Source organism: Anguilla anguilla, chromosome 12, assembly GCF_013347855.1.
Source record: "Anguilla anguilla isolate fAngAng1 chromosome 12, fAngAng1.pri, whole genome shotgun sequence".
Lineage (NCBI taxonomy): Eukaryota > Metazoa > Chordata > Actinopteri > Anguilliformes > Anguillidae > Anguilla > Anguilla anguilla.
The window spans coordinates 18,338,711-18,365,415 of record NC_049212.1 but is presented as its reverse complement, the minus strand read 5'-3'; the positions used below and the strand labels follow the sequence as shown (position 1 = coordinate 18,365,415).

The 26,705-nt window shown below is 47.4% G+C and overlaps 1 protein-coding gene across 1 annotated transcript in view; it reads right to left on the bottom strand.

Annotated features, from left to right (window-relative positions):
• The window catches only part of LOC118209944 (rho guanine nucleotide exchange factor 26-like), a 33,717-nt gene extending 9,575 nt beyond the window's left edge, over positions 1–24,142 (bottom strand). Inside the window, exons 1-13 of the mRNA XM_035385675.1 lie at positions 23,906–24,142; positions 22,341–23,074; positions 21,423–22,028; positions 20,665–20,716; positions 20,044–20,189; positions 18,016–18,072; positions 17,195–17,355; positions 11,266–11,418; positions 10,448–10,577; positions 7,994–8,068; positions 7,807–7,896; positions 4,559–4,713; positions 238–447 (exon numbers count right to left, since the gene is read on the bottom strand). Coding sequence (XP_035241566.1) covers positions 238–447; positions 4,559–4,713; positions 7,807–7,896; positions 7,994–8,068; positions 10,448–10,577; positions 11,266–11,418; positions 17,195–17,355; positions 18,016–18,072; positions 20,044–20,189; positions 20,665–20,716; positions 21,423–22,028; positions 22,341–22,970 — 2,465 coding nt within the window. The 5' untranslated portion in view covers positions 22,971–23,074; positions 23,906–24,142. The remainder of the gene's footprint in view (positions 1–237; positions 448–4,558; positions 4,714–7,806; positions 7,897–7,993; positions 8,069–10,447; positions 10,578–11,265; positions 11,419–17,194; positions 17,356–18,015; positions 18,073–20,043; positions 20,190–20,664; positions 20,717–21,422; positions 22,029–22,340; positions 23,075–23,905) is intronic.
• Between the last annotated feature and the right edge of the window lie 2,563 nt (positions 24,143–26,705).

The window sequence follows — 26,705 nt, the reverse complement described above, 5'->3', positions numbered from 1 at the left end:
GGGTGTACATGGTTGAAGCTCTTTCCTAGTGTGCCATAATTCTCCCCACTGTGCGTACTGGAATCCATTCATCCCAGTCCCAACAGTAGCTGGGAGACCCACGGGGCGTAATTAGCAATAGCATCGCTAACAGAGAGAGCATTTCAGTCTGCTGGGTATTCCATACCTCGTCACCCAATATAGCAACAGACTCAAAGACTCGCTCACACGCTCGCAGGCGGCGGCTGCAGTACTCACATTAGCTCCGCCCCCAGGACCATGGGCACCTTCTCTCCGGAGTGGACGCTGCGGAACACGAGGCGGAACAGGTGGCTGGGCACGCTCTGCCGCGAGGTCAGCATGCCGGCCGTGGTCCTGACCGGGGAGAGGTTCAGGTCCTCCGCCTGGCATGGCCCCACCGCGATCTGGTCCCGCAGGGCGTAGTCCATCACGGCGTAGCTGTCCTCACTGCCGAGAGAGCGGAGAGAGAGCGGACCGCGATCAGCGCGCTCGGACGGAACGCGGGGAGGAGACGCGCACGCCTCTGCCCCTCTCTCGGGCCTCCACGCGCGATCTCACGTATCCCATGAGCACCTGGGTCACGTTATCTGTTCATTCACTCATTCGGCTGACAGCCTTCCCAGGCCTCCACCTTTCTGACTCACTGCATCTGGAAGCCATTTGCGTGAAAGTAAAACCAGGTTAATCTCACTCGGGGGGCAAAGCAGGAACGCTCCTACCATGCCTCGCACCCATAACTCCCCTAATCTCACACAATGCAGGGAGCCTCGGTCGCTGGTGTAAGGTTTCTTTTAACATGTGCTACCGTGCACCTTTGGAAATGTAGTGGGAAGCTTCTCTGAACTCAGCTCCTGATTTAAAGGGGAAGTCACATTCTTCCCTCAGCGATTTCATCCCAGCATCCTCTGCTGTTAAGGTTTTGGTTAATGGGCTCCTGCCTCTTCCACCTCAAACCCAGTCCCTACAGTCCTCCGGTTCAGGAAGCAGAAGGCAAGCTCCTGTTGAGAGTGCCACTGACCTCTGCGGAGTTAAAGAGGAGGAGGAGGAGCTGCTTCATCAGCTGCCTCCATAACAGCCCTCCTGACAGGGAACATCACCACTCTGACTCAGGGCACTGAACCATCGCTGTTCTTACTCATCACCTTCAGAACCCAAGCCCAGCAAGAGTTCTAAAACTCTGGGCAAGATACAGTCCCGCAGGATCAATGCTCACACTCTGGCCTGTTGTTCAACTGGAAAAATAGAAGAAAAAGAAAATACTTCACAAAAACAGAGAAAATGGTGCACCAATTATTCAGTGAACACGAGCCTACAGCCAACGCTTAACCCCAGGTTCACAAACCAGCGGTTATCGGAGACGGGTCCAGGGCTCACATGGAAACCGGGTCAACCGGGCGCCACTCCCACCAGTGCGCAGCCGATGCGTTCTCCGCGCGAGCGGCATAAATCTGCAACCCCCTGCCCTTCAAACCGCGCAAGCCAAGGAGGGAGTTCCACCCTTACTGAGGACACGCAGGACAGGTGCCAAGCAGCCTTTCATGTTTACCCGGGGCTAACTCAGGACAGGCGCGCAGACTGCCCAATCCGACCCCGCGCCCTGCGATGCAGCCTCCGTCAGCGTTACAGTAAATCTGCTTTCACACAGTCTGGTCTCAGCCAGTGTGGGCGGATCAGACGTGACCACAGCCCTCCGGATGGCTCCACCAAAACTGACCTGAGGCCAGAATTTAAGACATCTGAGGAATGCTATTTAAGTTTCCACAGTAGGAGGAGGTGAAAGAGGACAGTGTAAAGCAGACTTAGCGTAAAAGGCGCCAAACAGAAAACTGGTCACTTTGCAATAGCAGAGATGACATGTGCGTGCACGTATTTAACAGCCTGCGTGTATGTGTGAGCACATGAGTATGTAACTGCCTGCATAATACACATGTATGCGTTTATTATGCCCATTCAATAGTCAGAAAAACAAGCAAGGGAGGAATGACAGCAGCCTTAAGCTCAAAGAAAGATTCTCAGTGCTGAAAGCCTCCAAACTGGAGCACAGGCACCAACCTCATTTTAACACTGTCAGGCAAACACAGGGCCACAGCTGGACCGCTGCCTCTTTCAGCGCCTTAAGAGTTAATTACTCATGCCATTCCCCCACTCCGCAGGACATAGCTGCTTTTCTCTTAGGGAATACGTTACTGGGGTATGCATCTGGTACCTTACAACACTTCCCATTTCCTCTGAGAGGCAGTTCAGATTTTACACGCCGGTCTGAGAGTGCATGCTGGGAAACGCACCTCCCTGCTGGAATGAGAAAAACGCGGCCGCGTCCTGCTCCGGCTACCGTCTGATAACCGGAGCGGAACCATCTGCGGCGTCACAGACGCAACGCAGATGCAATCTGGCCTGGTGAGACTTAACCCCTTAACTGCCTGCCGCTTCAGGCGTATCAAACCCGACGTCCTGCTGCCTGCTACGGCCAAGCGGGGAGTGTAAACAGCAAGCCCAGCTGCCTCCTCCTGGAAATGACATACACGGGCACACGCTCACGTGCACGTGCGCACATGCATGCATACCGCACCCTGGTGCTCAGAGCTATGTGTTATTTACTTTACTCTCCTTAAACATCATTCAAAGCAAACTTCACAATATTTCTGCGGTGTGAATATTTACCGTCTGCCACTGAAGTCGCAGACCAGCAGAGAATCAAACAAGCGGGAGAGTTCAAGAGGCCCTGGAAAATCGCAGTAGAAGTGGGAGGTGGGCAGTAATTCCAGTCAAATAAACAAAGACTCGCAGAACGCAGGATACGGGTAGCTCAGCGCTCACGAGCGCGGCCGTCCCCCCGGGACCTGCCTCGGCTGCAACTTGCAGAGAAAAACTGAACAGACCTGAAACAACAAAGGCTAAGGAGAGGAAGACAGCCAGCTGGTCATTACCAGGAGTTACATAACTGTCCCAAAGCCAGAGCCCGGGCTCACGCGTTTCTCATTTCCTCGAAATCTCGGAGGAGTTAGCGTGACACTGCTCCTCTGCTAGCGTGGGAGGCAGCACATCAACATGACAATTCGGTCCCAAGTTATTAAGCCAGAGCTTTCCATCACACTGGAGCGAGAACAGAAGTTTCTGAACACTTTGTTATTTTCCGAGAAAACGGAGAGGAACAAGTGGCAGAGAAGCAATCTGTTTCACAACAGCGGGGATGAAAAACAAGTTTGAGTAATTAAGTCCATATCGCTTCCAGAAACTCATCCCACTCAACAAAAGTCAAAGCAGCTCCAGTAAGTAGCATATAAAACGCAGCTATATGCATAACAAAGGAACGCAAACACGTAAGCATGCATGTACTTAATGGGGAAAAATTCACTGACATCTGGCCATGTGACTTCCCAGGGCCTGGTCTCATTATGAATGCATGAGAAGATTGGATGCATGCACGTCAGAGCTGTGGTCTTATCTCTGCACCTTGCAAAGGGTTCAGCCCAGCTGAGTCGGACAGCACGTGTTCTCTTAGGGTACAACCTCAATAACCAGAGGGTTATGTGTTCTGAGCCACTGCTGCTGGTTTAGTAAGGTATTTGATCAAGGCAGTGCATCTGAAAAAACCTGTAAACATCCTGATGAACATGGGAAGAACGTCAAGATTTTCACAAATTAAGGTGACCTGGATAAGGGTGTAGAGTTTATGAAATAAGTATTTAAAGAATTCTCTCATGAATGGCTAATGTTTGGCATACTTATTGAGGACTTAACAAATAACAGATAAAGCAAGCAAGCCAACAGGAGTGATTCCTTTTGCTCAGTTTGCAGTGCTGTCCATTTGGCTTGACAAAACATATGACGTGACTTTAACACTGTAACACTATAAAAAATAAGATTTCTGACACATTTAGATGAAGAAAAAAATGAAGATATTATTAATAAATCCAACACGTTTTAGCAAGAACTCTGGCAAAGCCATCTTGCCTAAACGGGTTAGTTTTATCAATAAATTATTCATTTTTTCTTTACCTAAATTTGGCTCGACGAGAACTACTTGACACCTTCTTAAGGATAATAAAATGCAGGCAACCCTTTTCCCACAGCTTTTGTAACAGACGTGTGCCAACAGGACGATGCACAATTTAGGCATGACAAACCTGCCAAGGACACCCTCCAGAGTGGATGTGAAGGTAGTTTCCCACAACCCAGGGAGCATTGGGCCACAAAGACATGCACTGGCATGTGAACAAGACAGTCAACAGTGTTTAATCATAATTCCTGAAATCACCTTCATGACTACATCAAAATCTGCTCAATAGATGCTCCTGTTTGAAATGTATACCAATTGATGGCAACCTTTTCTTTCACAATTAAGTTTTCCAGTGCCAATGAGACCATGTTAAATGCACTTATATATAAATTCACTTGTTGCCAGTCACTAAACTGCAAGATCAACTCAGGCATAATCAGACCAGCAAGGTTAGGTTGTTGGTTGCTATGACCACAGCCTAACCTATGTGGCAGGCATTGTTCACAAGTAAGAAATTAGATCCTTCGGAACCCAGAACACCTCATGCGAAAGACCAACCTCTTCTTCCTGGTGATGATGAGGACATCATTGAAGAGGAAGAAGTAGACCTGCTGTCGTGAGGTGCGCTTCAGGAAGATGCCATTCTCCTCCACAAATGCGGTCAGCTCGCCTCTTTTCACCATCCACCGGGACGAGGAGACCAGGGGGAAGGGCTGGGGAGAGATACAATCATGCTATTACGCACATCTACCACTAGGGAGAAGGGTTTTGGAAAGATATAATGATGCCATTACACACATCTACAACTAGGAGGGAGGGCTGGGGAGAGAATCATGTTATACACCTCCTCTACCATGAGAAGCAAGGTGCGGGAGAGATAATTATGCATTATCTACAGAGTTCTCAATTGAACTCATAAGTTTTATTTTCTCCCTTTATTGCAATTGCTCAGTTTTTCACCAAAGGTAACACTTTCATTCTTCCCCTAAACTATTAAACAGATTAAGCCTTGGTATTAGCACTCTGCGATTTATTATGAATCACAAATCAAGTTCTCTAAATAATAGGTGATATATAGTTATACGTCAATGCTGAATTTTGTCATATTTGAAGACTTCAAAAGTCAAACTCACTTGAGTGCATAAATTTAAAATGAAAGTAACAAAAAGATTGTTCAGCGGAAATGAACCTCTGACATGCTACTGTGGTCGAATGCTCTGATTGGCATGGGAGTGCTTTTGTGGTTCCATTCTATGGGATATACTACAAAGCTAGATTACGAGATAACAAGCTAATTTAAGCTTTTCATGTTCTTTGTATCTGTCCATTATATCTGTCCATATCAGTATTTTCCTCAGGTGAGAAATGCTCTGCTCTAGTACAGTCCATGCTGTACTGCTATAGGCGCATTTTTGCCGACAGGCCACTTTTATTGGAATGCGTACAGAGCTTGATTAACAAAGCCTGTGTTCATTTCGTAAGTTGATAACCACCTTCGTGATACCGGTTAAGCCTGATTGTGGTTGTTTGGTTTTGTGAAGCCAGCTCACGCGAAGAAACTCCCGGGAATGTTAAGCTTCCTTCGTAGTGCCCCCCCCCCCCCCCCCCCCTCCGGTTGTAAGTATTAAGTGCTGAAGTGCTGGCCAGGCAGGAACAGCTGCATGAGAGCCTTCTCTGAGCACGCTCACAACTCAGACATCTGTCCACTGCGCATGCTCACAAGCCTCCAGGCATTCACCCACTGAGCACGCTCACAGCTCCTCAGACACTGAGCATGCTCACAAGACCCCAGACATCTGCGTATACCAGGTGTGTCCAGCACCATTTTCCCACACTGCCCTCACACACTTGCGCCAGCTGAGAGATAAGGGCATGTATGTGTGCATGCCTGAGAGAGAGGGAGACCGTATCTGTGCATGCATGTGGACTCTGCATCTGATGCGAGTGTGCATTCATGTGTGAGACAGGGGGCATGGGATAGCGCCCTGAAATACTCTCACCTGTGCACGGGATTAAATATGGAGAGAATTCCGGAGATAGCCCTGATTCCAGCACCCTCTGCAGAGCATGCAGCTGCAGGGTGCGGTGGAGGGGGGTGGGGGCGGGGGGGGGGGGGGTTAACACTCCTCTCTCGTTTGAGCAGTAACAGAACCTCTCATTGGACCACAGGGCAAAGGGCAAGTGGGAGGGCATTCGAACAGCAGCTCAGCCTCTTAACCACCCCCAACCCTGCACACCACCAGCTCTTAGCGGCGACCTGGAGGGAGCTGCACAGAAGCCGTCTTCCACAGACTGATCGGATCTCCCACAGCAACGCCAGGGGGACCGCTGTTCCCCTTTCAGTGACGATTAACTGAGTCATGCCCACGGACAGGGAAAGGGCGTAAAAACAGGATTTGTTCAGGAAATCCGATTAGGGGACTCACAGCCCGGGTTTCGCAGGAGGTGCAAAGGGGCCACGTGGACAAAGGCTGCAGTACGCTGGGCCTCACGCTAGTGAGCGGAGGAAGGACTGAGGGCACAAACAGGCACGCGCGGCCCGATTAGAGTGTGACAGGGAGGGGGACGGACAGCAGCGAATGAAGATTTCTCTCTGTGCTGGAGCAAAAGCAGGACTACAGCACCAGCAAGCACACAAACCAGCACTAAGAACAACACACACACATCACCAGTGCTAACAGCAACACACACACCACCAGTGCTAACAGCAACACACACACCAGTGCTAACAGCAACACACACACACCAGTGCTAACAGCAACACACACACCACCAGTGCTAACAGCAACACACACACCACCAGTGCTAACAGCAACACACACTCCAGTGCTAACAGCAGTCACTGTACAGACAAGTACTGTATTCAGCACTGAAAGTTAAAGACAGCATACTGGAGACCATTGGAAAGCAGTCTGCTCGAAGGGAACAGGACAGAACGCATATACCGGTCTTACAGATTGACAAGTCGGAAAATTACTGGCTTGAATCTAAGACGTGGCACCATGTTGTATCCGTATGTACATCAGTTGCATTAATGTACATCAGTTGCATTAAATGGAATGTATGCAGAAACAGAAAACATCAAAGTTGCTTTTGATTACCATGTTAGGTGAGCAATTAATAATAATAACCATAATACTGACAAAATACAACAGATAAGGGTGTCAATGTAAGAGTTATGTAATGATAACAATACTGAAGTACCTGAATATACCCACATTCACAATCAAATACACACCCACACATTCATGTACACACTCAAATACTTACATATTCTTTAATATGTACCCGCTCGCAAACCCACTCCTCCTGTCATCGTTCTCTCAGCGACCCTGTGCTGAGTGTTTTTCCCTGGGCTGTGCAAACTCCAGCCGTAATGGAGTTATGTAAAAACAGCTTCCCCCCCCTCCACATTCCACTCCACATCACCTGGAGTTTGTTAGCAGACAGGAAAGCCCTTGTTGAACCACAGAGAGGAAAATTCTGTCAGTCAGCTGGCCAGACGTCTGTGGACTGAGAGACGAGCGGCAGTGCTTTTGCACCATGGCTGTGGCCCCTCACTCTGGGGGCCAACCCAAAGGAGGACTGCCAGGGACTGTTAAGACTGAGCACTACACCCATTATGTGCCAGTGAAATCAAGGGTATTCATGTGCACTGGGCAGCCCTGGGATATTGTTTCTCCAAACGAGGGAAAGGGGCCAATCAAAGGCAGGGGGAATGATGTCAGTCACAGACAGAGGAAAGACATCAGTCACAGATTAGGAAATAACAGGGCGATAGATCAGACTTAGGATCTGTCTCATACCTTGATTTTGAACTCCAGCTGAGAGTTGATGGTGTACATCATCTCCGTCCTCTCCATCCTGCGGGCTCCTTCATTACACTGACGAACCACCTGCACGTGCACACACACACACACACACAGATTAGTTGGTTACTGGTGTTCATTAAACCTGAAGCAGCAGATGAACATATAAAATCTGATCCCTCACCTTGCTCACAGACTGAAGGGCCTTCTTGCAGACATCATAGTGGGCGGAGTCTTTGGGGGTCTTCTGACAGATGGTCTGTATGGGAAGAGACAAGAGAGAGTGCTGTAACTCCAGTCTCAGGCAGAGAAACAGAGATGAAAGAAACCTGATAAAAATTAATAAAATTGTTCATGTACTTAAGCTTATATCAAATAAAAATCATCTTAGGTAAAAAGCTGTAGTTGTTTTCGGAAGCTTTAGAAAGACTGTTTGCTTTTCTCCACGAAGGGCCACTTCCAGATCATGTACCTCTCTCTCTCTCTCTCTTTCACGCATGTATGATATTTCAGACAGGGTCTCGCTAAACTGCAGGAGGGCAGGGAAGGGGAGAGCGAAAAGAAACTCTCAGCACACTTCCAATGAGTTCTACCAGCTCACCAGGGAATGAGAGAAAGAGAGAAAGATGGACATGGAAAGATATTAGACCGATAAATCCTGGGGTAGCTGCCTGCCGTGAATGATGGAAATTCTCAAAAACACTTCTCCAAGGCCCCATGAACCGCCATTACTATTTTTAAGCCAATGCAAGAACACAAAATAAAAGCAATTTTCATCAAATTCCCCAGCAACTGCGGAAGCAGGCCCTTGTGTTTGGCGTCAAGATGATTGAAACGTGTGAAGAGCCACACGCTGCAGTCGATGGCATCCGCATCAGACACCGGTCTGCTTTTATTCACTCGAACAACAAGAGGTGAGGACTCTCCCTGGCATTAACTTCAGAGCGGGAGGACTGTCACACATTTTAATGCATCGAGTCGGCGGTGTAAACACAGCCGCAAACGTTGCTAGGATGCGGCCAGCGGTGAAGCTTAAAAGTACTTTTACTGATGACAGACCATAAACGGACACCTCAGAGGCCACAGCACTGGCAGGATGGACGAGGCGCAAGGTTAGGGCTCGACTCCCAGATCTACGCAGCTTTCAGCAAGCACACAGAATCCGAAACGGGAACAGGGCTGCTGCGGTACGCTAAAGAGTAGTGTTAGCAGAGCACTTCAGCACTACGGTCATTGCTATCGCTACCTTTAGGACCATCAAATTGCCATAGTAAAAATGAGACTGGAGGAACAATGTCCAATGCCTGAGAGAGAGAGAGAGAAAAAAAAAATTATTCCAATAAAATTTCTCTATGTAAGATGGTGAAACATAACAGGGCAGCTGATTCCTAGGGTCCCCCTATTATTTCCAGGGTTCAGCAAATGAAAAATCTCTTCCAAACCTTCCTGGCGTGCCTTTCAATAGAGAGAGAGATAAACACAGACAAAAATCCAGCTAAATCCACACTCTAAATCTAACAGGTCAGAGATCCAGTACAGCACAGAGGCCAAGGAACAAGGGACCTTACCCCAAAAGAATGCAGTCAAAACTGCAAGTAAATCCAAACAGACCACAACAGCATGACAGGAGAGAAAAGAGAGATATTTGTGATTTACTATCATTCAGCCCTTAGAAACAACCATTTGCATATCTCATGTCGTGAGATAAAAACGAACAAAACAGCCATCACTCCTCCCAACTGAAAAATAACAAGAATGAGAGAGAATGGGAAATGGAGAGAGGGAGACAGAGACTTACAGAGATAGAATAGATCACATTAATCTAATCATAAGCATTATGCAACAGTCTGGGCTAATTCCCTTTGAGCACACACATATCTCATACCCAAACACTCTTTTACCACTGATCTTTATTCACCACAGAACCCCAAAGAAACAGAGTGCTTTAATATCTTAAGCCTGCTGGCACCCCAGTGTCACAGCATTATCAGTCCCTGTGACATGTGCCACATGATAAACTGCCTCCTGCATGTACCTAGATTTATTGCCCCATGTCATATTACACATTATCTGGCCCTTGTGTGTTAGACCACAAACCATCCCGTGACGTGTCGCATCATTATCAGTCCCATGCGCCACATCATTATGTGTCCCCCAGTTACATGCGCTGCATTACCTCCCATGCCCTTTTAGCCATATCATCATTTGCACCGTGAAGCGTGTCACATCATTACCTTTCCCTGTGATGTCTGTGTCTCATTATTACTGGTCCCCTGTGACCATGTGCTCTTGGCAGACTGTGTGGCACACCCCCCCTGAGACGGCTGCTGTGAACGGGCAGGTCTCCCGAAGAAACGGAAAATAAAAAAGAGATTCTGCCCTGCAGCAGTGAGGCTACGAACAATCATAACGTCAGGCAGAGCTCGTTAGCGTCCCAGCTGAACTATGCAGGTCGAAGTCACCGTGCTGCACATTTGCAGACTCCTCTCCTTCTCTCTATTTCAGATGTAGGCTTGAAGAGTAATCACAGAACAGGCGCACGCATACAGGGAGAGATGTGGGTGTGGCCTGAGCTGAGACAGGCGAATAAGAGGCAGAAGAGGGAGGAGGCAGGCGTAGGGGCGGGGGGCTCACTCACATCCATCAACAGCGGGAGGCGGGTCACCCTCTGCATGGGCAGGATCAGGAAGGAGATCATGGGCAGGTTACGGCAGTCCTGGTGGCTCTCGATCCGGGTCAGAACCTCTTTGAAGGACGGGTTTTTGGTGCTACATAGAGGGAAAGAAACATGCAAACAACATATGGAGACTCTTTAGAGGGAAAAAAATAATGCCAAAAACGCTTGGTCAGGACTTGCTTAGAATTCCAACCGCTCCATTCAGTGCATCTCTGACAGCAGGATAAGTGACTAAATCCTAATCCAAAAACACCTGAATGGGCCGGCAGCCCACACCCACGTTACACTCCAGACTCAGAGCAGAAAAATGCACACTCAGTCAGTGGGGAAACATTAGCATTCCGCGGACGCTAACAGGTCAGAGATGAGTCACGGACAGTGCTGCAGGGTCAGGGCCCTAGCAGTGAGGGGCAATGACAGAGCTGTGACGCAGCCACGGCGCTCAGTGAGTCAGGGGGAGACACTGCAGGTCGAGGCGCCCTATCGCGGCGATTTCACCCTCAGGAGGGCGGGACAGTCCCTACAGCGCCGCGTGCCCCAGATCTGAATCACAGCACCGCTATTACTGTGTGCACACGTTTGTTTCTGTTTGTGGTGCTGAATGTCATTACTGGTGGGGAGGAGGGGGGGTGCAAGTGTGCTTTATGGTCATAAGCAGTCTTAATAGCAAGTATGTGCTATTCAGTGTCAGAGGTTATGAGGTCAACACCTAAATCCTGAACCACACAGGAGGCGGTCTATGGAGGTGTGGAGGGGGGGGGGGGGCTGGCTCTGCTTACACAAGCCTCTGCAGTGTCCGCTGCTGGTACACCTCATTGGAGCAGTAGGTCACGTAGGGGTCAAAGTTCGAGTGGGCGTGCTTGATCACAATGTCGCTGATGTCATCGATGAGGAAGTTCTGCTGGTGCCTGTCCTCCAGGTCACTGAAGAACCTGCAAAGAGAAAGAGGAGAGGACAGAAGAGGATGAAGAGGTGGGATTAAGAGGAAGACGCCTCACAGATAACAATAGCAGACCTCACACCACACCAGGAGCAGCCAGCACCTTGTGATTTAATCATCACACATTAGAGCACAAAAGCAGGAAGTTTTGATGAGACCCAGTTTCCAGCCCCATCCTGACATCACAGTTCAGGAAGGGCCCAGAATAGACGAGGGAACACCGGACTTCTGGAAAACAACGGCACAGGTTTTGAAAGCAAGCCGGATTTACGGAGCACGACAGCGATGGAAAGGGCGCTCCCGTCCCCAAGGTAACAGGCAGGAAGCGGTAATGCAGCTGCGCCGGCATTCCTGGGCAGATGGGGGCCATCTGTGGCGCCACCCCGTGACCCCCGCAGCGGTGGCCTGCGTTCCAGGGCCCCACTCCGGGACACCGGCGGCTGAAATCATGTTTCTGTTCCTGAGGCCTCCGTCACGCCGTCCCCTTCCCCCAAGACCCGGCCTCGTACCCTTCCTCAAGGTGTCCGCAGCCCTTTCGGTTCTGCAGCCGCAGACCGGTCAAATAGGTACACGTTCCACAAAGAGAAGCGCTCAGGCATTGACATTCTTTGAGGCGTGTTCAACTCAGACAAAGTTCAGAGAGAGCTGTGTTAGCTTTGAAGACAGCGAGCCGAACAATTCACAGAGCGAGCTACCAGCACAGCCTCACAACCTCAAAAGAAAGAGGCTTCATCAGCTTTCACCACGCGATCACAGCACAAAACCAATGCTCAATAATAAATCAAACATTTCATTTAAAAATCTGATCCTTATTGTTATTAAGTTTGCCAACATTTGTGAAAGTTAATCAAGGTAAATCCACTTAATATTTCACCATCGCTCAATACAATAGGCCTGATGCTATGGAAAGCAACAGCACAGAGCAAACAGATTTATACAAGCAAAGTTTTCATGCTAAAGGTACATCCTGTACTAGCCATAAACGCAACACAAAAAAGGGCTACAACCCACCCAGCAAACACTGAACCTCACAGCAATGGTGAAAATGCCAGGTAGCCTGGGCCCCAGCTCCCTTCCCCTTCTTGCTCCACAGAGAATGGTAATCGGTTCTCAACAGGCTCCAGTCCCTGCTCATTAGGGGCCGCTGGGTTGGTGTTCTGAGGGAGGTACACCCGTGGACAAAGGGCTGTTCCTAAGCATCACTCAATAAAGGAAGCCAATAACTGAGGAGAACCGCTCGTTTCCTTTAGAAAGTGAAGTGTGCCCAAAGAACACACAGTGACATTCATAGTCAGGAAAACATTTACATAATCGGACCGCAAGATTCCCACCCTCAGGAAAAAAAAAGAAACTTTAACATTCCATTTAAAAATGCAAAGCACGTGTGGGGTGGTATGCGAATACAAAGCAACAACCAATCGTTATATCTTTGAGTCAGCCTCCAATACCGGTTACCCTGGCGACGCAGGTGTTGCCTCCCAGCCCCGCTCCATGCGAGTCGGGGGAGGGCACAGCGTCTTGGCTTTAACTACAGGGCTGACCGACAGCAAATCTCAAGCCGAGATCACGTCTAAACATCCTGCCAGACCAGAACTTCAGGTAGCATAATTATGCACACCTTGATCCACCACAAGTTCCTGAACCTGAACAAAACAATGACTGAGGTATGCACTGTTCTGATTAAATATTACAGTGCAAAAAAATGGTTTAAATTAGAAAAAAATATCTGCTTATTCACATATTTAGCAGGTGTCTGTACCAAGAGCAATGACTTCACACAAAATGGGAAAGGTGACCTCACTCACTCAGATCCTTAGAATGCCTGTTTCATGGAGAGTCACTGAACCATACCGTAACAACGAAACAAGTCCCGCGGTCAGCCATACTGGGGCTGTGTCTACGCCTACCATAGCATGCTCTCGGTTCATAAGAGGGATCATTACATTCAGAGAAACAGGAAATATATCACACGGTCAGTCTGTAAAAACCATCTACAACATTTAAAGTAGAACAGGTATGCACATACCACTATCACGCAGGTATGGTGTCTAAACCAATCAGAGTTAACCACAGCCCAACCATTTACTTTGGGCTACAACAAAAAGTATTTAAGAAATCACACTGGTGACAAGGTTGAGAGTCTAATCGTGACCGTCATCGGCAGCATTCCGCACCATCATTCCGAAATCCAGTGTGACCAGTTTTTAGCCTACAGCGTCATTTAGTGCAGCCATAAGTCAGCCCGATGCACTGGAGAATAGCAACTCGCTGCATGGGAGTGCCCTTCACAGCTTTCCCGCCAATCAGAAATGAGGTCAGCACTGCAGGTACAGGAGCCTGACATGATGGCTACCAAGCGGTGTGTCTGGAGGGTAGAAAGTCAACATCTACAATCCATCTTCCTCCTCTCTGTCAGTCTCTCTCCTGGTCGGTTACTTCACTCAGTAACCAACCGGCTTTACTGAACCCGCCTCCCCCAGGGCCTTTCGGCCAGGGAAACCCACCCACCAGCCACTCCTGATACACGTGTCAGCAGAAAATGCTGGTAAGGTAGGTTGTTCCAGCCCAAGATGATTTTATCAGGAACTTAAACACATTCCGCCAAAAAGACAAACTCAATAATGAAGAGACTCAATGGCTCAGCTGACTCATTAGCAGGAGGCATTAGCTCAGAATGGAGTGTGCCTCTCTCACCCCAACGTTGAGCTTTTCTCTCCCTTTTCAGTTCAATGTTTACGACCAGGGTCTGCATGGAGGAACGCACTGTCGGGACACTCAGAGGTTACCTTCTGCTAACCTGTGTGCGGAGTGAGAGGAGCACTTGACACTTGTCTTGAGAATCGGGGTTAAATGGCAGGGGGTCGAAATCTTGGCCGAAAAAGGCCAAGCTGTCCAGCTGTCTTTAAACAATTATTAATGTTAACCATTGGGAGGAGATGAAAAAAGCAATTCACTTAAGGCTGTAATTAAGCAGAGAGAATAACTGCCTATGTCAGCTGTCATTCCATTCACACTGCAGGAGTTGACTACACAAACAGACTAGCCAAATAACCCAGTCTGTATTAAGAAACACCAGAAACATTTTTTAAGTCACACTGTTCAGCAACACCACAGCCAAAGATCACATCTTCAGGAGCTCCTAGAAACAGTATGGCGTGCATGTGTGCAGCTGTCCATCTGCAGGTGCGTGTGTCTGCAAGTCCTTCCGTGTGTGTGTGTGCGCGTACGTGCGTGCATGCGTGTGCACGCGTATGCGTGTTGTTTGTTTGTGCTGGAGTACTCTGTGCAATCTAAGATGGAGCCTGTGAGTGTGTCTGATCCCTCTCAGCTCTGGGCAGTACTCTATACATTCCCCTTAACCCCGTCCCCATTCCTCCATCGGGCCCACGCCCCCCTGCCACCACAGAGCAGGAGAAGCAGAACCCAGTGAACTCCAGCCCTTACGCCTCCACCCACCGCCTCCTTTCCTGATGCCGCTTTCGGACGCGCGCTTCTGCGCTGAGCTACTGATGGTGCGGAATGCTGCCGATGACGGTCACGATTAGACTCTCAACCTTGTCACCCTCAAGGGCCTGGAGAACTTTACCCAGAAATGGCAGGGCAGATCCAGCCGCCGATTATCTCCATCAGCATCGCTGATATTATGAAACAACGCGCAGCAGAGAGCCTGTTTACAGGAAGAGGGAGGAGACCGAGGAAGGAGTTCCTTCAGAAGAGCGTGAGGGAGTGTCACATCGCTGTCAGTCAGCCAGCGCGGTCAGCTACGAGTGCGTGCCTACGCAGGGCTGCGGCAGGGACACAGACGCCCATATGACGTTCCCGCGGGGCGGTTTAGGGGGCCTGTGTGTGGCAAACAAGGTTAGCGAGGCCCTGGATGCGCCCTAACACGCATGCACGGGAAGTCCAATCCAGCTCAGAGTGACACAACCACGTATGTGAGCACCATGCAGGAAGGACTGCCACAGGCAAGTTCTTCTTCGCAACAGACAAACCTCCAGAAAAACCTCTCAAAGCTACTGAGGTATCTCTGAAGTTTCAGAAGTGATGGTGACATAGCTAACCGTTACCCTTGCAGTTCTCTAATCCTATTGTCCTTTCACTCCAGGCTGGGTCATGCCTGCATGACACTATCATCCCAAAAAAAACAACCCTGCAGAAGATGGGAGCCTGGAAACCTTACATACTGACCCAGCATACACAAGGGCATCTCTTTCATTGGAAGTGGGTGCATGACTGAGCCATACCGGAAAAACACAGTGGCGCAGTTGTTCTTGCAAGGTCTGGTTCTGCCTGGTCTGATGCAGTGTCCAGCCAGTCGCCGTGGGGAACAATGTATACACACAGAGAGAGCAGGCGCTGAGAACTGCCGAAGGCCTGGACGGAATGCTGCTGCCCGTCACCACGGCGACACAATAGCAGCTTTATCATGACCCAAGACCATCAAGTATAAGTGTCTAGTACCCTGCCCATTTATTCTGCAGGGTAAGACCACTCCCTGTAGATTAATTTGGCCCCTAGTTAACTTCAAGCTGCAGGATCTAGATACATACTCTCACACTCTGACCATTGCTAACCTGACTAAGTCCCAAATAAAGAGGAGAAGCCCAGGGCTAGATAAACAGAACCTATAGATATAAACTGTCATTTCCACCCACCCAGAACAAACTACTATACACAGTACTGTACTTTAGCCCAGTGCCTACCGGGGAATACATTGGAAACCATGGCAACACTACCCGGCACAGAAAATATTTACACTCACTTTGTTCAAACTCATAAATTTCAATTATTAACAGACTGCCTTTGAGCTGTCCCAATCAGGATGTGTAGGACCTGAGTAAATATGTTTAAAAAAAAATGTACTACTTGTTGTAATTTCATAACATATCAAGATTTCTATTTGCTTTTATGCACACTATTACCCACTTTTAAAAAAATCTGTGACCCCCAAGTCTGTGCCTGTTGCCTGCCGACCTTAAAATAGGATTAGACTCAATTTGCTATCACTAGAAGGTAAAACTACACTACTCACACGCCTTTTGCACATTTACCAATGCCAAGAATAAACAAAGTGATTAAACAATCTATAGAGCAAATATACACAACAAACACATAACAGACGTACACATAAAAAAATCATAAGAGTACAAATGCAAAGTTAGTAACGTATGTCCTTGGGGCCATTTCTTAGGTAAACTATAAAAGACTACATGGATGACAAAGTTGTAGAGTAACTGCACAAAATACAACGTAGTAATTAAAACACAAAGTAAATATATTTTTGCATTGTATATTTGCTAGTGAATATGTGATTGGCTCAACATTAACTCCAGAAATGGTTCAGGTTGAAACAGGCTTTGATCTGACAGGTTTCCTTCACAGGCAAATAAAGACACCAGGGCAAGACTAGGACACAACCACTCCCCAGAAAATTGACTTGTGGGCATGGAAATCACCTAATTACTGATATAAATGCACCTGAAGACTTATCAGATTAGTACATAGACTTTCCTGATTACATCATTTAATGTTCACCCAGTGTAGTAGTTCTCAGGGCAAAGGTTCACAGGAATTCTGCTGAAGTATGAACCATCACAAAGAGGGAAAGCAGAATGCGTTTTCAAATGGCAAACCTGATAGATTTTGAACAGCAGCAACCACAATGGCAAAACTTTGAAATCAAGCCTAGAGTCTGAAGTAGTACATACATTTATTTGCACAAGCCTGGGGAAGGGAACATTTTAATGGTTAAAAGACTCGAGGCCTACTTTTTGCTGGCCTCGCACACATCTACAATGTTGGAGAAGAGGTGGTGGCTCTCGGTTTTGGTCATGGTATCGCTCAGCTCTGTGGAGTTCTTGAACATGCGCACCAGGATCTCCAGGCTGTGCAGGTAGGAGTGCTCGGAGGAAATGACCTCGAAGATCGCCTGTGCCAGACGGAAACGGAGAGAAGGGAACAGGCAGAGTCAAAGAAAGGCTTGAGAGATGAGAAACACTTGCCTCTCCATCCACTTGTTTATTTATTCATTGTCCTCTCTTAAAGGGAACAACTTTAAAGATCACCATTTATTTATCTAAACATCCTGGAATTTGTCCATGAACTACTGCCTCCACACCACTCAGCTCTTTTCACATCCTTTGTCTGTTTGTTGTGTTTATATTTCCCCCATTTTATAGGGTTTTATTTATTGGTCTAATGGGGATATTTACTCTTCCACCCACCAGCTCGTGTACACTGTACGTCCAGAGACTTCCCAGCATGCACTGCACCAAACTGTCAGCTCCTCCTCGATTGCCTCAGGGCTCCTGGACAGACTGTTCCCACAGTGGAGAGGCCAGCCTGGCTCCAGAGAACTGGAGAGACCACAGCCCCTACAGCCCCTCCCCCCTTAACCTCCTATACTCCCCCTGGGAAATAGCACATCTAAGCTGGGCTCCAGAGGTCAAGGTCAGCCTCCCTCACCCCAGCAGCCAGTGAAGAAGAAGGTTTCTGGATGATGTCACAAGTTCAGAGCCCCACCCAGAAACACAGCATCTAGCTACAGGAATCTAATAGAAGTTCTCTACAGGAAAAAATTTGATTTTACCTCTTGTCTTTTGCGCTCCTCTGGGGTTAAGTTCTGGGAAATTCCACTCTTTTTAACCTGAAGGACACAGGAATATGCTTTATTTCCATTGTCATCAAGTAAGCTTCATTTCCAAAACCAATGACAGCGCTTTACTTCCAACACCACAACATCAGCATTATTTCCAACTGCATCGTATATGCTATATGTCCAAAAGTGGAATATCACAGAGCATCCGGACATGTGGCTTACACATTACTGGGGAGAAACAGCTGCCATAAGAATCAAAAGATACAGCTGGCCAGTGATATTATGCTGCTCCAGTACAGTGTATGCATGTGTTTATTCATTCAACTACATCTCTGTCCCTGTTCCCATTTTACAGTGCATGTATCCCATTGTTGCTTTGATTGACCTTCCTTAGACTTTCCCAAAACATCTTGTGTCATGTGCGTGCACTCACACTGAGGATATGTACATGTTTGCACGCGTCTCTGTCTTAATGCATGACACTATCACATTTCACTCGCAACTCCCCTGGAGCCACCGCAGCACATTCTGTTAATTCTTAACCTGGTCAAACAGAAAGTCCAATAAAGCCAATACAAAAATAGCTTCAGTTCAGCCAGGCCAGGTAAGGTGCCCAAAACAATGAATTCAATGGTTTGTGCATTCTCCCAGTTCACATCTGCAAGGCAATCAGATGTAAATGTAAAAAAGAAGGGGAAAAGTACAAATGGCTGTATCTTCCCTAAGATTCAAAACCATGGCCACTGTCTCAGGGTGAAAGCTTTCCAGGAAATCCTGTCAACGAGCTCCTTCCAAGCCTCTTCAAAACACACGCAGCCAGCCACTCTTGAGCATTCGCTGCAGCAAGAGGAAACGAAGCACAGATTCTTGGCAATAGCCTGCTCTTCAGCCTCACCTCAACCTCACCTCGAGCGCCTTTGGACAAACAGAGAAAACAAACACAGCAGGATGGCACAAAGGCGGGGCAGCTTTACATCGCCCGTTTCCAAAGAACCATTCCAGGCAGCCAAGCCTCTGCGTTTCTCAAATTTCTCAAACGATGACTTCGCTTTCTGTCCCGTCCGCATCCCACACAAACACTGGGGAAACCCCCAAAAAAAGAGTTTTTGCCATACCTCAGAACTGAAACTGAAACCTTGATCGTTTCTACTCTGATCCCCATTTCAGGGAAATAAGAACACCGGGGCAAAGTTCAAATATCCGGACTTTCCCATCAACAAAACACAGGAAAAAAACAGCAATTCCCAGGTGCCAGATAACTCTGACATGGTACAATACAACAATTCAGTGTCTTTCCACTGACCTACAGCTTATTCCTGAATTAAGGGGTTTTTCCCCAACATGCACGCATTGGCTACATACTTTGCACTTTATTTCTTTTCTGATACACCTTTAATATAAACATTTTTAACTTAATCTTGGCTATTGGCACTGTTGAGCCGTCCTTGTGCTTAGGCTGATGTCGAGGCAAAACACTACTCCTTAGCTTCATTCCTATAAATAACTGCATAGTGTTGATGACCAATTACTGAACGCGGGCAGGAGTACGAGGAACCCCACAGTGCTTGGATCAGTGTTCAGACTGCGTGCGTAAGATGCCAGAGGGCCAACTCCTCTTCCTGCCTCCTCAGTCTGGGAACATTCACACGCCTGATTAGCTGGAAAATACCATTAAAACTGGGCCATCCAGCTTCCAAACGGGATTACGTAATGTGTCAATACCAGAGGAACCACAGTCTCTTCTCTCCACATTCCCTGCATTTTTGGAGGGAAATATCCATAGCCTTTCCGCGGGGGTGTTGTTTATCTCCCCACCCCGGCATACTGAAGCAGACTGCTCCTCCCTGACCCGTCCATAAGGAACGCTGCCTTGACCTGGACTCAACTCAACACCGTTAAATCTTCAGGCATCCTTCGGCCCAATAACTGTGTGTGAGGGGCATGAGTCTGTACTGCGTGCGTGTGTGTGTGTGTGTGTGTGTGTGTGTGTACGCTGTGTTTTGCGTAGTAAAGCCTCACCACACTGAGCTGGCTCCAGGAGGTCCGTATGGGTCTGTACTGAACCACGATGCGATCATCAGGCTTGGGCTCCCTGGCCTCGGCGTCCTCATCGGAGTCATTGTGCAGGGCCTTCTCCTTATAGTTCTGGTACAGAACCTCGTCCTCTGAACAGACACGGCGAGATCACGGGGGGAAGCAACACGATCAGTAGCTGTGGCGTGCTGCAATGTACAACCTCAATATTTACATTCTTTCAATGTGTTTTCAGACCAGCGAGTACTCCTGTACTCATCCTGGTCTGCAGTGAAGCAGACAGCCAGTATGTAATTTGAAAACCGTTTTGGAGGGCGATGTGTAAGTCACACAGATGTTTGTCTGCATGCAGACATACACACAAACAACAATACATGGACAACCTATACATACCTTCACATCTGGTCTACCAGAAAACACATCTTTAACACTGAGAATCACCTCCACTATAGCCATAGAGTAAACCCTAATGAAGCAACATTACACACATTAAGAGCAGGAACAGTGAGGACGACAGGTGCAGACTGAAATACAGTACCGCACAGCTAGATTCCCCTCTCATAAAGCAAACAGACTAGCGGTACAAAATCCATGACACCCTCTCACCTTCGTTATCGAATGTTCTCTGAGGCTGTAGTCCTTTCTTCTTCTCGTTACTCTGATGAACAAAGACACAGATGGAAGATTATTTACTGCTACTCTGGCTTCGGGCCTCGCGCGTCCCGCCAACCAAAGGTCACCTGTGCCGGTTCATTTATGGCGGCTGTTTCCACACCGAAGGCGCACGGCTTGGATGACTTTCGGCCGGAGGTCAGCGGGGTTGGCCCGCGATGGCTACTGAATGCGTTTGTGCGGAAGGCGCAAAGTGACGAGACGGAGTTCCCCCAAATTTGCGTGGCGACAGCAGGGGCCCATAGCGGACATAATTGGCTAATGGAACACAGCTGTTTTTTTTTCTAATCCCCGCAAATCATCTGTTAGTTTGGAAGGCAGCTTTATGCTACCCTGTTGAACCAATAAAATCCCCAGGATGAACAGAGTACGCTAGCTGATGAGAATCGCCTGTTTATGGATATTCTCATGAACTCCAGCATCCCTTCCCTCTAATGTGAAAGTGCCACACTAATACAGCAGACAACCAAATTAAGGTAGGCAACCATACATGCAGTTGAAATACACATATAAGACTATAACTATTATACATTATTCCAACGCAGAAGATAAAAACACTAGGGCTGAAACCCTTGAGCAATTTAGAAAGAACCCAAACCCAATTAAGTAAACAAGTCTTTCCTTCAATTCGGGGACATACGCTTTTAGCTGCAGGCACATTCTAGCTGTGAAAATAAGTAGGCGTAGCCTACCTTTCCCTTCCCTGGGCTGGAGGGTTGCTCCTTGTCCACAGGCAGCCCCCTGAGCACTGGCTGTGACAGGCGATGAGCTTTGGGGTCAGTTTTGGGGACCTCCATGTCCACCCCGCTGACCACGGCCCGGCGATAGGATGTGGATCGGAGGCCCCTCCTCAGCATCCCGGGGCTGTCGCCATCACCGTCCCCGTTGGGGTCCACCTCAGCATCGCCCCATCCCGTGGAGAAGTAGGAGCCCGTCTCCACCATGCTGATGGCCCGCAGCGCCCGCTTGCTGGGCTCCAGCTGGCCCACATTACCGTGGTTCCCATGGTTACCCTGGGCAGTCTTGCAGAGCCGCACGTCAGAGGCCAGGCCCCGGGGTATGAGCTGCTGGGTGCCCATCTTCTGGGCCACCGGACTGTGGGTGCTCAGGACGAACGTGGGCTGGGGCTTACTGTCAGGGCCCTGGGATGGTCCTGAAGTCTGACGAAGGAGCACCACGTCTCTGTCCTCCAGGGGTGGGGCAGGGTGTGTAGGGGAGTCAGAGGGGGTGCGGGGTGGGGTGGGGATGGAGGGTGTGTGGGGCGAGTGGGTATGGGATGGAGTGTGGGGTGACAGGGGCTGGGAGGGTGTGTGAGGTGAGAGGGGGTGGGAGGGGGTGAGGGGCGAGAGGGAGTGGGAGGGGGTGAGGGGTGAGGGGGGGTGAGAGGGTGTGTGGGGCGAGAGGGGGTGGGAGGGGGTGCAAGGTGAGGGGGGATGGGTGGGTGTGTGAGGTGGGGTGGGGTGGGAGGGTGTGCGAGGGGAAGGGGGGTGGGAAGAGATGCGAGGCGAGGGCTGGCAGGAGGGTGTGCGGGGCGAGGGGGGATGGGATGGTGTGCGGGGTGAGGGAGGGTGGGAGGGTGTGCGGGGTGAGGGGGGGTGGGAGGGTGTGCGGGGTGAGGGGGGGTGGGAGGGTGTGCCGGATGAAGGGGAATGGCTTCGGGCCTCAGGCGGCTGGTTTGGGGGGGACAGGTGGCCGTAGCTGTTAGTGGGAGAGCTCGTTTTCCAAAGAGGCGTGTCCGAAGGACTGGAGCCGAAGACAATCTGATCTGTCTGAGAGGTCAGGGTCATGGGGCTGGACAACCGCTTCTGCACATCCCTGTGCCGGTCGCAGGGTGGGCGCCTGTCCTGCCTGTGCGCCACCCCGTTCCCCGTTTGGGCCCCGTCCACATCGTGGTGCGCCCGGTTGTCCGTGCTCGGCTTGTCGCCCTCCGACTTGAGCTTGGACAGGGTAAAGCGCCCGTTGGACAGATGCCCGATGCTGATGCTCCTCACCACCCTCGCCTTGCGGGAGGGCTTGTTGAGGACATGCTTCAAAACGGCCGGGCCGCCGGGCGAGGCCACGATCTTCTCGGCGGGCTGGCTCAAGGTGAAGGCGCTTTTGTCCTCCGTTAAAACACCCGCTGTCTGACCGCTGAGGGGCCTGGGATTGGGCCTGCTTGAGACGGCTCCATTAACTGGCCTTTTCTTCCACCGTGGAGTGATGTTGTTATTGGACAGATCTACATCGTTTCCGCCTTCCATAGCGCATCCACTGACGCAAGCAGCGAAGCCAAGTCCGATCCAAGCCGCTCAACGCGTAAACATTGAAATCACATAGAAAGTGCCGAAGATTCCAAGGTGAGCCTCTACAAAAATATATATTCCATTAATTCATTTATGATAATATGTAAGATTCCAATGAGCTAGTGGTGAATTTTAGCATTAGTATTTTAAAACCTTTCTAGGTCAGCATAAAGACATCTCTGGAATTCCTGCACTCCAACACCTGAAACCGCTGCATGGCAATGGATAATTTAATGTAAAAGTGCCGTTCTGGCTTAAACAATAAAAAAAACTACCAATAATCTTTAACATGCACTGCTGAATTAATGCGTGTATACATTTTGATGTGTTGTATATTATCTAACCCTTAGTTCTACGTTTTGAATTTCCTCCCTTTGTACTTTCATTTTCTTCCAAATCTGGAGACAATTAAGTATTGTGTCCATGTTGGATCCAAATCAGTCAAACGCAGAAAAACACACAAACGCATGTATCAAAGAGCACACCAGTACTGAAGAACCAGAGAAAATGTTTTCACACTGGTCAGTGAGCCATTGAGAATCGCAGCAAAATTACGCACAAACATTTTTTTTGCTGCTCAGTGACGTTAGTAGATTTTTAATATTTAACTCGATACCCAAGCAAAGGGTCAAACAGAAAAGCTTTGAACCTTGAAGCGACCAGGTTGGCATCCAAACCTATGCACAGAACTCAATCACAGCATCGCGTACTTCAAGGCGAACAGTGCAATGACCAACAGTAATAAGTAATAAAATGCTAGTGTTTCCCAAACACATTCAGCGAAGAGAAAGCTGTTTTAGTGGGGTCGAAAAGTTTGCAAGGACATGAAACACGCAAAAAAAAACCATGCCAGAAACTCTTCCAAACTTTTTTTGAAAACCGTGAGCGTTTACCTTTCTGGTTTCTCCTTGTTCAGCGGTCGCAATTCCTCATTATCTTGTATTTGAATGAGCTTTTTTATCCTCAATCGACAGGTGGTGACTCATACATAATGTATGTATTTTACTTTTTTGTAGTTCCACTGTTGTCTCTGTTTAAGTTTGCTATCCCCGCGTTCTCTGTGCACCCTGCGGACTGAGCGCTCTTCTGACGAACTGAGCGTGGAACGCAAAACTTGAAGCTTACCGAAGTTCAAATGACGTCATACACTTTCAGACTTCAGTGAGTCCATTGAACTTTAATACAGCGGCAGTGTGCGCGAAAGGACAGTACAGAGCCGAAATGATTAAACAATCAGGAGGCTATGTATCAGCTTTACACGACACTGAGGAAATACGTTTAGGAACGTTAAGGAAAGTAAAACCAAGGAGAAAAAATAAGGCATTTCACCAGTTTCTCCAAATGATTTCATTTTCATTTAAATGTATTTTTATGGTTTGGTTCCCCCCTCTGGTTGCGATGGTGTCTGCAACGCTCTGCTGTGTTCGTATAAAATGTAGAATATTAAAAACCCTTCAGATATACAGAATATATAAAATAACGAAATATATATATAATATTGTTATAATTATTATCATTATTTGATTCAAGGCGATTGAAAACAGATGGGTCAAGGCAGTTTTTTAAGGAGACACGTGATTCTTGTTTCAAAACAAAACAAAACAAAAACCATTCCTAATTTTTATTTATTTATTATTTTTCGGGACTGGTGGAGACAGAATTTGTCAGCTGGTGTTAGGTAATGAGTACTTTAGCCTTGTGCATATGTGCAATTAGAGGTGTTCGTTTGCCTGAGTGTACACTTGCTCATGTGCAAGGAGCATTCTTTTCATATTTGAGTCATAATAATTAATTCCCTTTGTTTGATGCAAAACTGAAGCTTTGCCCATTCCAGCTAGAGAAAGCACCAGATTACCTGTGAGTAGCATTTCTTCTAGTATTCTGTAATTGATGAGTGCATACCTTAAATATTTTAACACAAGTCAATTTATTCAATGCTGATGATCATTGCACACCGAAAGCAAGAGCAACTTGCCACAGGCAATACTCAGTCTCTTGTTATACATCAGTTATGTTTTGTATGTTTAATACTAATAGGTCTGAATTGAAACCGCATATATGTAGTAATTAAATCTCATCGACCCAGAGGGCTGGTTCAGTGCTTATGTACACAGGGTACACCATTGTAAAATAGCTTGCCAAGAGATTAAAAGAAGTGGGTGTGTGTTACACCTTTACAACTTTAGCCCGAACCTTTGATGTATTTATTAATCATTGCAGTATATCCTTCCCACTTCAAACAAAATTTAGACACAGTAGTCCTTAGAAATGTATGGAAGTGTACCGTCCCAAGACTTTAACTATTTATTTACAGTGGTTGCAGGGCCCACTATCCCTGCAGAAATCAATAGCATGTTTCTTCATTTTAGTCATGTATACTATATGCATGCATCTTATACGTATAACATATGGAAGTAGGCCCAACAACCACGATAAATAAATTGTGATCCTGCAGCATAAATGTTCTTGCGGTCTACTTGTGTTATTGATGAAAGCTTCGGGTATTTTTAACAGCCTGTTGCTGTCCAAAAATGAAGAGGGTGAGAGTTCAATCACACACACAATAGCTCTTGACATGCCTGGGCAATTTTGCATTGAGACTTAGTGTAAGAGTTGTATCAAATTCATAACTAAAGTCAATAAAAAAGGAATAAATACCAGGCATCTCTGGATGCACCTATACAACATGGCTCTCCCTTAGATATTTTAGAACTAACTGACTTGATTGTTGTTATTTTTAAATTGATTATATTAAAGCTTGCTGCTTCAGAAAACATTCAAGTGAGAAAATCCCTGCATTATTTGCACTGAACAGCCATTAGACAAGCTCTGAAGGAATAAAGCACCCATGTACAGCTTATTGATACTTATTTGAATTTGATTCCACTCAAACCCAATACTAGAAGCTAAGTCATGCAATGTGGTGCCTCTTTAGCCTACTTGTGTACCCAATTGAAGAAAAGTACACTTGACTAAACAGTATAGCTCACTCTCATATATGATCAAACAGTTCTAAAGAACACGCACGCACACACACACACACACACACACACACACACACACGCTTTTATTCACTGAAGGATAAGAATATGAGAATGTTTAATATAAAAAATGATATTTTATTGTGTAAATAAAATGGCAGCACAGTCAACCTTCAGTCAGTCAACCTTCTTTCTGTGCATAATAAAAAGTGACACTCAGTGTTTTTAAACACTGTCAGACCGCCAGACACATGTTCTTAATGAGCAATTTGTGAGCACCTTCAAAAAAGATCATCGCATAACCTTTTTGTGGCATTTTTAAACTTAAGTACATAATGGCATAATTAAAAATCTAATTTAATCCATGGGCACACGATTTCCATTGATACATTTCAATTGATACTTTTTTATATAGAAAAAGAAAAGAAAAACAAATGACAGCCAGTCTTTAAATCTCTTTAACATCTGCAAAAAAAAAAAAAAAAGAGAGAAAGAAAAGACTAATCTCTTGGAATCACATAAAATCCTCCCAAATGACCAGAAACGCAGCCCAACCCATTATGTAATTATTTGCTCCATTAGCTTTGATTTACATGTTATGTTAAGAGTTTGGAAATGACCTCTATTTGGCAGCACCTATAATTGACTGGTGTGCAGCAAATATTGATATGATAAGATTTTACATAAAGCCTACAGTTCCTCTATGATTCCA